Source organism: Henckelia pumila, chromosome 3 (genome assembly GCF_033568475.1).
Source record: "Henckelia pumila isolate YLH828 chromosome 3, ASM3356847v2, whole genome shotgun sequence".
Classification (NCBI taxonomy): domain Eukaryota; kingdom Viridiplantae; phylum Streptophyta; class Magnoliopsida; order Lamiales; family Gesneriaceae; genus Henckelia; species Henckelia pumila.
This window is the reverse complement of record NC_133122.1, coordinates 126,960,259-126,978,445: the sequence shown is the minus strand read 5'-3', so window position 1 is coordinate 126,978,445 and position 18,187 is coordinate 126,960,259. Positions and strand designations below refer to the sequence as shown.

General features: G+C 35.7%; 2 protein-coding genes across 2 annotated transcripts; both read right to left on the bottom strand.

Annotated features, from left to right (window-relative positions):
• Positions 1–3,991: 3,991 nt before the first annotated feature.
• On the bottom strand, positions 3,992–4,546 carry LOC140889461 (uncharacterized). The gene has a single exon (XM_073297181.1). The coding sequence runs from the start codon at positions 4,544–4,546 to the stop codon at positions 3,992–3,994; it is 555 nt and encodes a 184-aa protein (XP_073153282.1).
• An 11,405-nt stretch (positions 4,547–15,951) lies between these two features.
• LOC140892261 (aspartic proteinase PCS1-like) lies at positions 15,952–17,702 on the bottom strand. The gene has a single exon (XM_073301100.1). The coding sequence runs from the start codon at positions 17,604–17,606 to the stop codon at positions 16,305–16,307; it is 1,302 nt and encodes a 433-aa protein (XP_073157201.1). The 5' UTR covers positions 17,607–17,702; the 3' UTR covers positions 15,952–16,304.
• Between the last annotated feature and the right edge of the window lie 485 nt (positions 17,703–18,187).

The following is an 18,187-nucleotide window of genomic DNA, read 5'->3' as shown; positions in this document are numbered from 1 at the left end:
TAAAACCTACAAGGTTAGTGTTGGTTTCCCTTGTATACCATAATCCCAAGTCCAATGTACCTGAAACATATTTCAAAATTCTCATGACAGCTTTTAAATGGGTTACCTTTGGATCAGATTGGTATCTAGCACATAAACACACACTGAACATGATATCAGGACGACTAGCAGTCAAATACAAAAGACTCCCTATCATGCTGCGATACATGGTGTTGTCAACACCAGCCGCAACACTGTCTTTTCCTAATTTTTCACTCGAGCCCATAGGAGTTTTCATGTTCTTAACATTCTCTTTGCAAAACTTTTTCACCAAGTTCTTTGCATACTTACTTTGACAAAGAAAAATTCCTTCATTTGTTTGCTTAACTTGCAATCCAAGGAAAAAAGTTAACTCTCCTACCATGCTCATCTCGAAAGTAGAAGACATGCATTCAACAAAATTATCAACATGTTTTTGGGAAGACGCACCAAAGATAATGTCATCCACATATATTTGACAAATAAGAATTTCACCTTTGGCCTTTTGAATAAAAAGGGTTTTGTCAACTTCACCTCGTTTGAAGCCAATTTCGAGTAAATACTCGGTCAACCTACCATACCATGCTCGTGGAGCTTGCTTCAAACCATAGAGTGCTTTTTTCAACTTGTAAACATGATCCAGGTGATGTGGATCCTCAAAGCCTTTGGGTTGCTTCACATACACTTCCTCATTCAAAATACCATTCAAAAACGCACTCTTCACATCCATTTGATAAAGTTTTATACCCATATGACATGCAATAGCTGAACTGACTCAATGCGGGCAACAGGAGCGAAGGTCTCATCAAAATCAACCCCCTCAACCTGCGTATATCCTTGAGCAACCAACCTTGCTTTTTTCCTAATGATGTTTCCTGATTCATCGGTTTTATTTTTGAAAATCCATTTTGTACCAATAACATTACCATGATCAGGTGGTGGAACCAAAAACCAAACATCATTTCGGACAAATTGCTCAAGTTCTTCATGCATGGAATTTACCCAAAATTCATCATTCAAAGCATCATTGACATTCTTGGGTTCAATATTGGAGACAAAACAGGAATGCATTACCTGAGAGTACATAGAACTCATGCATACTAAACCAACCATCTTGCGGTAGTCAACCTTGTCCTTACCTCGAGTTTGCCTTGTTCCATGCACATCTCCAATAATCTGTGATGAAGGATGATTCTTCTGTATCTTGCTTGGAAGGTTCTTTTCAGTAATCATTTCAGCTTCCTCATTATTTTGGGAATTTTCCTCATGAATTTCTGAAGGAACCAGTGTTGTGTTTGGTGTTGTAACATCTGAGACAACACTGTGTTCTTCGGGAGGAATTTCCAGCAAGCCTTCAACATCATCTTCAGCAGTTTTTCCTTTGAGATCTGCACCATCATCAAAAATGACATTAATGGATTCCATCATTGTTCTGGTCCTAAGATTATACATCCTATATGCACGACTATTAGTAGAATAACCAAGGAACAAACACTTATCACTCTTGGAATCAAATTTTTCTAGGTGATTTCTATCATTCAAAACATAACACACACAGCCAAATATATGAAAATAGTTAAGATTTGGTCTCTTTCCCATGAGTATCTCATAGGAAGTCATTGAAGAACCACTTCTCAAATAAACCGGATTGGAAATATGGCACGCTGTGTTCAATGCTTCTGCCCAAAATCTTTTGGAGATAATTTTTGAGCTCATCATCACCCTAGCCATCTCTTGCAACGTTCTATTCTTCCTTTCGGCAATTCCATTCTGTTGAGGAGTTTTTGGGGCAGAGAACTCTTGTGAAATGCCCTTCTTATCACACAAAGAAGAAAACAATGAGTTCTCAAATTCCTTTCCATGATCAGTTCTGATCCTTGCTACAGTCAAAGTATGTAGGTTAGTAATCTTGGTAAACAACTTCTTAAAAACACCAAAAGTATCTGATTTTTCTCTAAGAAACCTTATCCATGTAAAACGAGAAAAATCATCAACACATACCAAAGAATACTTTTTACCTCCATAACTTTCGACTTCCATGGGTCCCATCAAATCCATGTGCAAAAGTTCAAGACACCGTGTTGTCCCACAGTGTTGTAACACGGGATGCGCAACACGGGTTTGCTTACCTTTTTGGCATGCACCACAAACATATGGAACACCAGTCTTTAGATTTGGAAGACCTCTGACAGCTTCATACTTACTCAGATTCTTTAAGGTCTTGAAATTCATATGTCCAAATTTTTGGTGCCATAGACTAAACTCATCAATCTTTGAGTGTCTACATGCCAATTCTTCACCTAGTTGGTAGCAGTTATCCACTGATTGTGTACCTGTGATAACACAACGATTAGCATTATCAAAAATTTCACAAGTATTTTTATCAAACTTCACATGCAAATCATCATCACACAGTTGACTAATTGAAATTAAATTTGCGTTAAGTCCTTCAACATGTAAGACGTTGTGAAGATTTGGAAACCCTTCCACATTGAGTGTTTCTTTGCCAACAATCCTTCATTTTGCACCTCCTCCATAGGTCACTCTACCACCATTCTGTTCAATGTAGTCCGTGAGGTGATCTTTCAAACCTATCATGTGTCGAGAGCTTCCACTATCAAAATACCAATTACCTGCAGTGTTAGCTTTCAAGGAAGTATAAATAACAAAACATCTAACATCAGACTTTTGTATCCAAACTTTCTTCATAGTGGGCCTCTTTCTGCCAGTGTTGCTCTTGGTGTTGGACAACACGGAGGGTAACACTTGCTTAGATTCCCACAAAACATAGTTATTTTTAAGATTACGACAAAAAGGCCTGATATGACCAGATTTGAGACAATAATGACATACAAAAGGACGCTTCCATTATTTTGGCTTAGGAACAAAAACATCTTTTTCAACAATGAGTTTCTTACCTTTCGAAGCAGTTGAAGGATGGTTCAAGGAATCATTACCTTCCTTCACAAACACTGGTGTTTTGGAACATTCACCAGTTTCAAAAATACTTTCTTTAAAACCAAGTCCAAACTTATCATTCTTATCCATAGTCAAAATGGAATCAAGTTTGCTCAAACTGGAATTAAATTTATCAAGTGTAGTTTTTGCTCTTTCAAGTTCAGAATTCAGCAACCCTAATTCCATATCTTTCTTACTCATGAGAATTTCCAGTCTAGCCACAGCAGCTTTCAATTCAGTATTCTCTTTTGTAAGAGTTGTGTTCAACTGATTCCTCTTGTTCCAATCACTGTATAACTCTTCATAGAGTTTTTGAATACCTTCTAGAGTATAAGGATCAGCTACCTGTTCTTCATGATTGCTGGAATTGTCAAGGTTAGAAGCAACAAAACAAACAGATTTTTGAATAGTGTTGCATCCAGGTGTTGCAACACCAAAGCCAACACCAAGAGGATTAATCTGAAAATTTTTCTTACTCTCCAGTAAAGCAGTAAAAGATATGAGATCTGCCTGTTCAACCTTTTCTTGTTCTTCTTCAGAATCATCATCACTCATAGAAACATTCATACCTTTCCGAAGGCGATTTGCGCATTCATAAGCATAGTGGCCATATCCCTTACATTCCCTGCATTGAATGTTATCAAAATTTTTGCTTGAGGACTGAACCTTACTATCATAACTTTGACAAGGTCCTCGAGTAGCAGCAGGTTTTTGAGGCTTCTCTGAAGTAGGCAGTCTAGGAAAATTTGAGGATTGTGTACTTTTCACATCCTTCTTTTCTTTCATTACCTTGAGATAATCAGTAAATTTCTTCGAGATCAAGGCAATAGAATTTTCCTCAAGATCAGAATCCTTTATTTCCTGTTGAACTTCAGCAAAATCATTGTAAACATTATTAGATACTTGAAAAGTAATAGACTTACCTTTCGAGTCATCTTCGGCTTCCAACTCCATCTCATAGGTGCGAAGAGAACTAATTAACTCATCCAAACCCATTATAGATGTATCTTTTGATTCATCTATAGCACAAACTTTGGTGTGAAATTTTTGGGAACAGAACGAAGCACTTTCGATACAAGTCTCTCGTTCGAAATAGGATCACAAGAATAGATGCTTCATTCGCAAGGCTCTTCAACCTTCCATTGTATTCCATGAAGGTCTCTGATTCCTCCATTCTCATTTTCTCAAATTTTGAAGTTATGAGATGCATCCTTGTCTTCTTGACACTAGCCGAGCCTTCACAGTGGGTTTGTAGTTTCTCCCAAGCATCCTTAGCACAAGTACAAGTACCAATTAGATTAAACATGTTCATATCAACTGAAGTGAACATAGCATTAAGAGCTTTAGCATTATAAATAGCTGCAGTATTCTCTTCGGCTGTCCATTGTGATCTTGGCTTTGGTCCTGGTACATCATCATCTCTCATCGGTGGTGTCCAGCCATCAAGAACACGTTGCCAAGCCCTGGACTCAATGGATTGAATATACATACTCATTTTCAATTTCCAAGGGCCGTAATTTGTTCCATCCAAAATAGGTGGACGAATTGCACTTGTATACAGAGTGTCCATAACTAACCTGTAACATAAACCAGGAACTCACTTAGTAAAGTCAAGTGGTGGCTCTGATACCACGTGAAATAAACGGTGTACGTGGTTGTTATGTAAAATAAGACAGTGTTGTACTTCGTGTCGTAACACCAAAGACAACACAGTGCAGCGGAAATTTAAAAACGTAAATAAAACTCAAGTAATAACTTTTGCACGAGTATAAAACTCGTGCGGGTGCCTTAGGGCTAAATATCACTAGTAAACGTAAGAGCAGTCTTACAAAACAATCCTAGTGATTTTACGAAAAGTCATTAAATACTAAATTTCTCAACACGTTGAGAAATCAAACTTGCATCCTAAAATACGATAAGAGTATAAATGTGACGTCCCGTATTTTAAAACATTTATTTAAAAGAGTTGCGGAAAAAGAGAGGAAATTTTTCAAAACTTTTTAAACTATGATGGGAGTGCATCGCTCTAGTAAATCAACAAATTCATTATATGAAACACGGATGCAATCCTACACTTAAGTCCATCTAAATTACGGCACGTCAAAACCTGCTACTAACATTTTAAGAGGATAGGGAAAGTGAGTTCAATTAATTAACTATGTATATAAAATACATTTGAAAGATGAAACATTTGAGATCCTCAAAACTCATCTTTAGAAGACTGACAATGAAAATAATTAAACCATTACTTTTGAACATCGTAAATAAAATATTGTAACAACATAACATAAATAAACATAGGTAAATATTTTCTTTTTAAATACATCAGAGCTTTTGAACTATTGTGTCATGCAATGTCTTCGCCTCTTGGACTCTTCAGCCATGCTGCCAAAGCTTTTTAAATCAAAACTGCTAAACCATCTGCACCATTCAAGTATAGTGAGTCTAAAGGACTCAGCAAGATTAAAATATACATATCGATTTCATTATAGCTTCAAAATAATTTAAACTTAAAATGACTTGAGCATACATAACATGATACCTTGAACTTGAATAATTTTAACGTAAACATCATAGAACTTTAAACTTAAAATCTTGAACATGAACTTCAAAACTCTTAAAAGATCCAAGGAACTTGAACATATACATTAACATACTTAACTTTAAATCTTGAAAATAGGCTTCATGCATATTCTCAAAACTTTATCATTTCCTTCTTAAATAAACATTTGCACTTAACATCTAATAAATAAAATCATGCAACTTGGACAACATCAAACCGTGAACATTAACCATGAACATAACATAAAAACTTATCATTTTGGGGTGATGAATTATGTGAAATTGTGGCAACCATCATAATGGGCACATTCGTAGTTCCTGTTGATCAACAAGCATATGACACTAAGCCTCATAACATTCGTTTTTTGGAAAGGCCCTCTCCGGAGCTCATCCCGGAGCACCAGTCCCGTGTACTTATCTGTCTCATGAGCCATGTTTGAAAAGGCCCTCTCCGGAGCCCAAACCGGAGCACCAATCCCGTGTTTGCCACCACAAAGACACATAAGACATCAAAATCTTTTCATGCATCAACATATCATATCATGATTCATCTTAACATCATTCATCATATCATTTCATTCATTATGAAACATCATTGTTTCATCGTAAATTCCGTCATAACTTTCATTTCATGAACATAAAACTTTACTCCATTACTTCATGCATGTCATAGATGGTAAAAATCATACTTTCATATTGAACATAGGTTTCATGAATGAAACTTAGACATTTACATGCATCACATAGCGTAATCGATCCACGTAAGTCGTTCTTGTCGTTCTTGACTTAAAACTTGAAACTTTTTGCATAGAAACTCTTAAATATATTTTAGAAGCCTTAAAAGATCATAACCATGAATTTAGGACCCTAAAATAAAATATAAAAATCATAAATTTCGAATGAAAGGGACACCCGCTCAACTTCTAGGCGCGGGCGCGCCTAACCTGCGCAACTAGGTCATCTTGCTCGCTCCAAAACTCTATTATTAATTCAGAATCTGAAAAAGTGGTAAACAAGAAAGTTGTAGATCTTGATCTTGGCTTTCGAATGCCGAAAACCTCACCTAAAATAGATTTTTCAGTAAAACGTTATGCTGATTCTTCCGAGATGTGTCACTGCCAAAAATTCAAAACATTTGACACACTTCGGAGCGATTTTGGCCAATCATCCAAACTGATTTTGATAAAACTCAAAACACAAAACTTGTAGATAAATAATTTATTTTCCAAATAGAATTGGCCTCATATCATTTGGATCACTACACTAATTTGTATCCTCAAAATCATAACAAGTATCGGTATTCCGGTGTCACCGGACACAACTTTAACACTTTAACTTCAAACATATACTTCTTTTACCCAAAATCCTAACTTCATAAATCATCAAAACTCATTTTCTTTTAATTGAAAATGGATTAACTAACTTCAAAACACTAAAATATTAAATGATTTTGCTTCAAAACTTTTAAACCGTAACTACCATAAAAAAATATTGCTTAACTTCTTCAAAATCTCAAAAATTCATTTTCTTTCAATTAAACATCATTTTCTCACCTTTAAAACTTCCAATAACATCATAATCTTCAAAAGAATCACACATCTATCAAAAACTTGTCAAGAACGACCACGCTTCACAATTTCAAAACTTCATAACTTGATACTCGTAATTTTATGCTTCTTCAAAATCATAAACCATTAAAACATGCACATAAACATACATTTTCATATTAAAATAATTATAATCTTGAATGGGTTTCAAAACCTTAAAATACTTGTTGAAAAACTTGCCTTAACCGTATATGGAGTTTATCCGGATTCTTGGCAACGAGCTAACCTTAGCACAATGGGAATTCGAAATCTTGGACTTACCTCGGATGAAAGAATAGATGAACAAAATGAAGAACTAAAGGAGTGGAAAGGAAGGGGAAAAGTGACGTGCAAGGAAAAGCAACGAGGGAGAGGAGACAACACATTAAAGGAGTGGGGAATTGAAATTAAAGATGGGGTAGAGGAGTAGATAAGTGTGAAAGAGGGGAGTTAATACAATGCGTGTGTTGACTACATAAAATGTAGTCTGTCCAGAATATCCCAACTCAGAATAATAAAATTTTCTTCTCCCGATGAATAAAATAAAATGATACCAATATTATACTCAAAATACTCGTAGAATTATTTCCTATGATCTCATGCGTAGGCTAGTCTCGTTTTCTCAGTCCAATATTAATTCAATCATGAAACAATTAAATTATTTAACAAGTCATAAAAATATATTAGGTATATACCTAACATCAATTAATTTAAATCATAACTTTACACTTAATAATTAAAGTGCACAAACTATTAAAATTATTTAACACAATAAATAAATGTATATTTTTAAAATATGAATTATTCTCTTTTAAATCGTTTACACAACACATAAAATCATTTAATTAAAAATAACTTTTAAATCATAAATAATCAAATGAATTAGCTTAAAATTCATTTAAAATTCTTGAAATAAATCATGAATAGATTTATGGATTTTCCGGGTATTATAATAAAAGAAATTAGATGCAACTCCCGTAGCCTAAATTGAAGAGACAAAAAATATCTTCAACAACACAGTTTTCACAGTGTTGTCTCTAATGTCTTCAACACGAACGGCAACACGGGGACATGCAACAACGATGGTTGCAAACCTTGCTTTAGAATTCTTCAAGATCTTCACTCAAATTCTTCAGAGTATGCGCAGAGTAGTTTTCGTCTGAAGCCCTCACTTTTCTTGTGCGTAAAAATCTTCTTTTATAGATAATCATCCAAGCTTTGAAAATTTCCTTAGATAGAGTCCTACAAGAATATGTAACAACCTTTTAGTAGGAAATAAACTCTATCAATACATGGAAATCAAATCATGATAATATCAAATTATATTTTATCAAATAATCACATTATCACGATATGATTTAAACTTTGGCAAATATATCTTTAACATATAAGAGATATACATGGAATATTTACCAAATAATCTATCTTGTCTAGAAAGCAAAATCTTCTAATTTTCAATTAATTGGGGCCGAAATATACAAGGAATAAAATTCCTTTCAGATAAGAACTTTAAATCTTATCATTGTGAATCTAGGAGTTCCATCTTGGGAATTGGATAAGTCCTAACTTGAATCGGGTGTATTGCAGAGTTGTAATAACCAAAGTCTTCTAGTGAATCCTTCCGAGGTGGAAGAAGGGGTGACGTAGGAGATTGAGCTTCAAACATCCAAAAACATATCTGTGTTTATTTACGTTACTGCATTACAATATTCCATTACTATCATCTAGCATATTAAGAGCTGTTTTCGCACTATCATAAGTAGCTCTTATACTTCTAGCAAGCTAACAGAAAATCGGCTGAGTAAACTAACATTTGCTCAATCATATTGCATTAGAGTTAAAGATTATCATAAGTGTATATTCACCCCCCCCCCTCCCTACACACACATTTGATCCCCAACAAGTGGTATCAGAGAGGGTTTTTATATTAGCTACTGAGATTCATCATGACTTCTCTAAATAAAATTTCTATGTTCTCTAAAGAAGATTATGATGACTGAAAAATTCGTATGCAGGCACATCTTTCTACTGGAGATGATGACATGTGGTACGTAATCACTGATGGACCCATGAAGATTCTCAAAGTCAACATTGTTGTATCCATTTCAGGTGGCGAACCGCAGATGGTTGAAAAGCCCAGAGCAGAATGGACTAATGAAGACAAGAAGAAAGAAAATCTCGATAACGTGGCCAAGGACATACTGTACAAAATGCTGGATAAAAAAATGTTCAGCAAGATCAAGACATGCTCTACTGCCAAAGAGATTTGGGAAAAACTTACTCAACTATGCGAAGGAAATGATCAAACCAAGGAAAACAAGCTCACTGTAGTCATTCAAATGTTTGACAATGCCAAAATGAAATCAGGAGAAACCATGGCTGAGTTTGATGAAAGATTTAGCAATATTATTTGTGAATTGATTGCTCTCGGAAAAATATACACTAACCGTGAAATTGCTTGGAAGGTTATGCGAGCACTATCTTGAGAATGGAATTTCAAGACCATAGCCATGAGAGAATCAAATGATCTAAACAAACTAGAGCTCCATGACTTATTTGCAGATCTTAAAGCGTACGAGTTTGAACTCGGAATCAGAACAGAGGAAGAAACATCAGTCTCAAACCCCACCAAGGTTTGCTTGATCAAGTTTTTGGCACCGTTGTCGGGGATTGAAATCGACAATTTTTACTTTTTGTTATTTTCTTTAGTTCATTTATTTGTTTTCATTTATTCTATTTTATTCCTACGTGATATATCATTTTCTATTTTATTTTTGCAGGAATTCATCTTGTGTAATACTTCGAGATGTTCCATCAGCAAGTATTCACAAGTTTTAACCAACAACGTGGAGAGACATTCTACGCAGCATAGGAGAGATTCAATAATTTGGCGAACGCTTTTCCGATATCATGATTTCTCTAATTACGCTCTTCTTAAATTTTTTCTTAATGGTTTGGATGCAGTGACAAGGAGATGGATAATTGATGGAGCTTTGCAAACTAGTAGTCCATTATTTTGCCAAGATGGTGACAGTGTGAGACACATTTTAGATGATATGGCAGAATTTGACTACCACCGGTATTGGGATCTTACACCACAGATTTGGAGCCACCAATACCCACAAGAAATTCATTACTCAGATTTTACAGACAACCATTCGAGCTTCAATAAAAGGAGGTAAGTTGTTCTAAATTGATCTTACATTTACTAGAGGATATGGTGAGCAAGTACGTGCTACTGACTGAGACAGCTATAGAAGATCAAATAAGTTCTCGATTCCACCTTGTCGAGCAGATAGAGAATATGTATATCAATTTTACATGAACACCGAGAACTTGAAGTGAAGAAATATACTCAAACAGTGATCCCCAAAATTTGGTTCGATGATGATGACTTATAGAACCATAATTTTATTGCATGGTAGCCTATAATGTAAATGAAAAATGACACATAAGTAAGAATATTTTAAAAAAATTTACCCTTGAATTGAATTTGAAAACATTGAATTGCACTGTGAATATCTTTATGCACAACTGTTAAACCTATGGAATGTACTAAGAGCGATGAATTTGAGACTGCTTGACCATTGCATGACACTAGGTGTTTAGGAAACTCAAAATGTGTCTTGTGAACTTTGGTGATACTCTAATAGTGCACTTATGATCTCGTAATTTTTTCGTTCCAAAAATGAGTGATTTGTATGCGCACCATGTGAAAAAAAAAAAAAAAACAACTCCATCTGGGCTATGGACAAGGGATTGAAATCCTAATCCCTAAGTTCAAGGCTAAGTTTGCGGGCAATAATTGGGGTTGAAGCTCCATCCGAGCTATAGACAAGGGGATTGAAATCCTAATCCAACTAAGTCTTAGCTATGTTTGAGGGTAATATATGGGGTTGCGAATAACCAGGTGTAAAATCCGGCGGTGAGTTAAAAATATGAATCACCCGTTTTTTTTTATATACCAAGCTTGTGGGAGGTGTGAATGCCAGGAGTAGCTAGAAGGAAAGGATACATGTGAGGCATATTTTCACAATGTGTTATTCCGGTTATTTTGCAGTCATATAAATTATTATACTTGAAGTGTATAACATAGGAATAATATCACACACACACGTTCACGTGCAATCGAAAAGGTGTATTGTGAAAAGGCTCGAGGATATTTTGTTGTTCATTGAGGTAGAAGGTCCATGGAATCATCTGTAAGTTTATTTTTTTCATTACTTTTTTTTGTGTCTTCATGTTAGTTTATCATCTATTTTACTCTAGGGCGAGCAAAAGGTTAGAATGAGGATGTGATAGGTGTCGTTTTTACGTATTTTATTGCATTGTTTTGCATTTATTTTGCATGATTTCAGGTTTTTAAGGTCATTCATGTTGAGTTATTTAATATTTGTTTCATTCAGATCACTCCTCATAATTGTTTATTGGTTGTAGGCAACAGATGGAGAAAAATAAGAGTTTAAGCACCGAGAATTGACGCAAGAAGGAATCAAAAAATATTAATGGTCCAAAAATTATTTTTGATACTAGATTGATCCAAATCCGATCTCACCGTTCATATTGTAGTGTAAAATGTTTTAAAGCTTATGTCAAAATTTCAGCTTGATCCGACGGCTTGAACTCAAGTTAAGATTTTTGCAAGAATGTTGCATGCTGGGACAAAGCAGGGCCGAGGCCGAGCGGCCTATTGTTACCGCTCCCAAAACTATGTTTTGATTTCTTTTCGAAGATTGAATTTGATTTTTTAAAGCTTTCTTGATTATATTATTGAGTTTATTGAAAATTTGGATCATGATCAACTTCGAAGTGATTTTAAATGTTATAATCGATACCGAGAGGAGATTTTATAACATGATAGAGTAATATAATCCATGGATCTACAACTTGCATAGACATATGAGGTTGGATATATGTTGATAATCATAGTCCAACAGGTCGAAAGCTAGAGAATTCCACAAATCGTTAATGCAATTGTTAAATAACAAAAGGATACTTGGTTATTACAATTTATTAATTATATTAATATAGCTCGACAGAGTATAATGATAGATTAGAGAATTTCGTCAAAGGAATCGCTTGAGAATTGAAATTCAATCATTAGAGAATATTAAGGGGTAGGTGAACCGAGATCCTAACAATCGTTTATTTATTTTTCTGAATGTAATTTCTTTATTTCTTCTTTGTTTCATCCTTTTGTTTTAATTTATTAATATTTACTCTCTGTCATCTTAATTAGCTAAAGAAAAATACTCGAATAATTTTGTCACAAATTAATCTTTGTGGGACGATACTCGTACTATGTACACTATATTATAACTTGACTCGTGCACTTGCGATTTATTCGAGATTAATTGATATATATATATATATATATATATATATATATATATATATATATATATATATATATATAAGTTGATTTTCAGTAGCAGTATTTTCTCGATCAGTACTCAAGTCTAAGCCTATAAGCATATAATCACTATATCACTTATAGTTTATTAAAAACCTTAACTAAACTAATAACTACTCACAAAAGCTAATCCGAGTCTAGTATAATACATGTGTTCATCATCAGCCCATTGATGACGATAGCCCCAAAACTTGGAAACAACTCCGGTACAATACTGACAGCGCTCCGTCGCCTCCTAACCCTCGAGAAGAATGCCTAAAAACTCTTAAAAGCGAACTAGAAAGGAGAGAAGAGGATTTGGAAATGAGAAATGAAGGAGGGTCTCGGCACCCCTATATATAGGCATCGATCAGATTTCCAAAAATAATACTAAAGGTAAGGGGAAAAGTTGAATGTTGTCAGTACGATTTGCAACGTATTTATCTCCTTCAAATTGTTTTGGCTCTGTCTCCAACAACTTAAACTGAATTTGCATGATGTTCAGACGATGTAATTGACTGGTCTGGTCCTATATGATCTGGTTTGATCTATTTGATCGGTTTGGTTCTCTTTGATCTGGTATGATCTGTCTGGTCTGGTAATGTAATATGATCTGGTTGAGAGAATAGTTCTGGAGATTGTTATGGAGTGCAAAGTAGTTCTTCAATCTCCAATAATCTTACTTTTCTCATAAGAGATTTCTTATCATTTTAGTTACTTTTAAAGATCAAATGTTTCCTTAGATTCATTCAGATCATATTTTATTTTTGGTTTGTGCTACTTGTTTAACTGTGATTTGCTCAATGTTTGAATGTTACATAAGTGTCATCACCAAAAATAAGATTTTGCTTTATAATACCGCAACAATAGATGATGAGGATAAGACACTCCTACTGATCAGTTCTCTACCGAGATCATACTCAAATTTTGTAAACATTGAACACACTACTGTATGGAAGGCAGAGTTTGTCTTTAGAAGATGTCCGAAGTAGGGGTGGGCATCGGTCGATTTGGTTCGGTTTTACTGTACTACGGTTCGGTTTTTTTGGTTTTGGTTTTGAAAATCTCTAGTCTGAAACCGAACCATTTTATTACGGTTCGGTCCGGTTTTTTTGTGATACGGTCCAGTTTTTTTTTTGTCGGTTTTATACGGTTTATGTAATGAATTAAATTAATTTTGCGCGACTGCAAATATTAGTTTAGAGACAAAAAAAAATACGCATTGTTTAAAATAATTATGGATTTAAAACTAAAATGAAAACCAACATATAAAAAGTTAATACTAAATTTTTTTTAAAAACTAAAATGATATCTAACTTGATGCCTGCAATACATAATAGAGAACTAATAACAATAAAACATAAATTATTTCATTAGAATTAACATTATGAACTTCATTTAAAACAAGAAAGCGACTATTGAGTTTCATAAAAACCATATTTAATTAAAATAGGCTCACATATTGTAAGAAAGAAATCATAGAAGTGAGAATAAAGGTCCATTTGTAAGGCTCAATTATTCATAAAAATATTATTTTAATTAAAATACGGTCAGTTCGGTTTTTTCGATTTTTTCGAGGTATAAAACCGCAAACCAAACCGAATAACCGAATTCCATAAATTTTAAAATCAAAACCGACCAAAACACCGAAAAAACCGAATCAAATAAACCGAATTTTTTAGTTCGGCCGGTTTTTTTGGTTTTAACCAAATTATGCCCACCCCTAGTCCGAAGTGCCCTGAGATCTAAGGATTTAAAGAAGAAATCAGATGCAAAGGACAAAGACATGAATGATGAGGGATTTAATGTGAGATGAAGGCCGCACAAGAGGGAGATCGATAAACAAAGAAGTAAACCAAGGTCTTAGAAAACAAAGCAGAAATGCTTTGCGGTTACAATTTTTTCCCCATTTACGTTAGGTACAATATATTTTAAGTAGAATCATGAAAAAAAAACATGTTTATTCAAATATTATATTACACACTCATTGTGTGTGCTTTTTTGCCTAATATAATTTTATATCTTTACTCTATTTTACTCTCATATAAGTCAATAGACTTCTGACTCATGTGAGTTGAGATTCTTTCGAAGAACCTTTTTTTGAGTAATGACTCTTTGGGGAAAATGACGGTAACAATCCCGTCGAATAGCTTTCCTCGTGTACAATTTGATATTTCATCTTATATATGCTACCAAAAGATATTTGGATTCGATCTCAATAGTGCGAGAGTAGTGCATAGTGCAAATATATAATTTGTGAATAAGTTAAATCGTATCTTAGATAGTGTTTGGGAGAGATTCTAGAAAGCACTTCTCAGCTTTTCGTTAACAAAATTTCAAAAATTTTCAAATTTTTGTTAACGAAAAAGCTGAGAAGTGATTTTAAGAAGCTATTCCAAACACTACCTTAGTATTTATAGAGGTTGATTGAACCAATTATCTAATTGAAGAGAAGCTGCGGTTAGGAAAGTTCCTTCACATAATTGGGATCCTATAGATTCACTTCCGATATTATTGATAGATTAATTTTGTCTGTAATCAAATAATTTTTAAATTTGTATATTTATGTTGTTTTGATATCGCATCTAATAAATTTTATATAGATATGAGAATGTTATGAAGTGGAGTGTCATTAACACTTTTTAGAGTGTAAATAACACTCATCATACATACATACATCTTGGATTACAAACTCGTGCAGGTTGATGGAATCCGGTGTTGTGCACAATGTCATTCTATCTTAATTGAATCCGGTGTTGTGTACACCACCACCGTTAGTTCAAGTGGATTATGCGGGATTAGGGCTGGGAAAAAATACCGAAATGCCGAAAATACCGTCATATCGTACCGAAAAATTTACCGAATATACCGAAAAATCGGTATACCGAAATTTCGTACCGTACCGTTTCGGTATCGGTAACGGTATATAAAATTTTTTATTTCGGTATACCGAATATACCAAATTTATTTTTATTTTTCAATTTTTCACGGTATACCGAAAAAAACTCGGTATACCGAGTTTTTTTTCGGTATACCGAAATTTGTCGGTATATCGATTTTTTTTTATTTCGATACGGTATTCAGTATAAAAATTCTCCATACCGAAAATTCGGTATACCGATATGAAATTCTTCATAACGGTATGGTATGATACGGTATACGGTAACTGATTTTTGGTACGGTATACCGTACCGACCCACCCCTATGCGGGATTTGCAAATTCCAACAACTTTGCAGTGAACAAACATCCTGGTCTCAAACTCGTGCAGGTTGATTGAATGTTGATTAATCAAAATGCTCACCAGTACCACTGGTCACTTTTAAATGTTTTCATATTTGTACTCCTTTTACCCAAAAAAATTACTATCCCATGATACTATAAAATCCAATTATAACATCCTAAAAATTTTGATCAAAAATTTTCACAACTCGTACACAGAATGGAACATCATATTCGTTCCATACATATTAGTATATTACATAACCGAGGTTAACGTTAAATTATAAATAATTTAACTCAGTACAATTTTTTTTTCTTCTGCCTAAATCCAAAAAAACAATAAAAAAAAAGTAATAATAAATAAAAGTTTATCATCACACCAAAGTAAAGTAATCATGGATACCTCCTCCCAAGTATATGTATTGGACTCAACCAATCAATAAATCACCAACCATTGGTGGCAATTCGGGCCAGCAGGACACGAGGGGGTGTTGCATTGATTGGGCCGAGTCAAAAAAACAAATTCGGGCCCACCTATTAATCCATAAGGCCCAAAAGCGACGTGAAATTAATGATGAACACCGAATCTTTGTCCTTCTTCATCGCATCTCACCGAAGCAACGCCGATTCTTGAATTTTCGAGATCGAATTCCATCCAAACATTCTGCTGATGATGATGCCCGATGATGTAAGCCTCAATCCCCAGCAGATCCGAGTTTCCGAACGTGAAGCAGTGTATCGAATCATTATCCCGCATTTCTCCCGGGACCCGATACAGCAGCTGCTGGCCGGAGACGGTGATCTCCGCGCCGTGGAACAGCAGGCTCACCGATGGAATTTGGGGTAGAGAAGTCGAGTTTGATGGTACTCGGAAGCATAAGTCGAACGCCCCCTGGAAAACGAAGTTGGGGTCCTCGAAAACCCGAAGGACGTTGGTGGTCTGGTTCAGGAATTCGTTTCTGAGAGCGGTGTAAGCTGGGCCGAGGAGGAAGGTGAACTGGGTCCCCGAATCGACCATCGTTTGGCCTGCTCCGGTGTGGTCTGGTTCGAACACGTATTTGGGTAGCTGGAGTGGCTTGTCAGAGACTTTGATGCCTTCGAGCTGGACTGTGTAAGCCACCCTGTTGAAATATGGGAGTGGGGTGGAGATTTGGATGAGAGGGGTGTAGTTCAAGGGTACGAGCCAAGTGAAATTGGAGTCTCCGAAGAGTAGAATACCGGGGAAGTCGGAACCCGAAATGCAGTAGGAGAATCTCTTGAATTCCATCTGAGAGACGAAGGAAAGAGAGCCGCGGTTCATACCCATGAGCCCGGTGGTCTTGGAATCCTCATCCGGGTTGCTGCTGAATCCCGAGTCCATGCACCCGAAGATGGTGCCGGAGAAATTCGACCCGGCGATGATGAAACTGTCCGTCGACAAAGTCCCTTCAGAAGACGACGCGTCCGCGTACGACAGAATGGCGTGGCACAGATTCTTGGAATCGCACGAAGCGGGGATGGAGAAATCCTGAGTTCGGATGGTGCATGTGGGGGATGAACAAGCGACGGGAGAGTAAGACATGGATCGGGCCGGCTGGAAAACGGGTTGGCTCATTCGGGTCGTGTTGCATTGCAGCCATGAGAGCTCGCTGCCCGTGTCGAGCACCATGCTGACGTTCTGCGGAGGCGTGCCGACGGAGAGCGAAACGGTGAGAGTGACGTTGTGGGTGAAGGGAAGCTGCTTGCTGGGGATGTCTTGGATTTTCAGAGGCAAGACGAGGAGTCTGCTGGAATTGAATCTGTGACTGTGAACGGGCATTTGTTCAGCTGACCCGAATAGGAGCAGAAGTAGTAGTAATGTAAAGAAGAAGAAGATCCAGCGAATCTTCATCAAAGAGGTTAACTGGAGAAATGAAGAAGAAGAAGAAGAAGATGATGAGAAGAAAAGGAGTCGGTGGCAAGTGGTACAGGGGGTGTGATGCCAAAGATACGACGGCGTTTTGGATGTTTTGACATTGACAGAGGAACTAAATTTTTCTTTTTTCTTTCGTGGGAACCCGGAGACACTATCTACGGTGCTGTGTAAACCCTCGAACTAACGCAATAATCTGAAAATTATATTAGTTAGATAAATCACATTAGGCAAGCCAGTGTGACAGACTAGTCCAAAAAGATGTTGGTAGGAGGAATTAACTTCTGACCTTTAGCCAAAAGTTCATCTACTCCACCAACTTAAACAACCTCTTAGAGGCAACTAATATTTTTCTTGGTCCGATCGAAGGTGGGGATTCTTTGAGATTTATTAGAAAACATAATCAACTGTGACTGTGAGAGTGAAAAAGTTTGAAGTACATGGTGATTGAGTTAATTTAATTACCAATGTGAACGGAGGAGGAGGAGTTACTTTGACATTTGATTATTGCGTCGTCAAGTTTTAATGTGGTTTATAAATATTTTCTTTTTTTTCCCCTA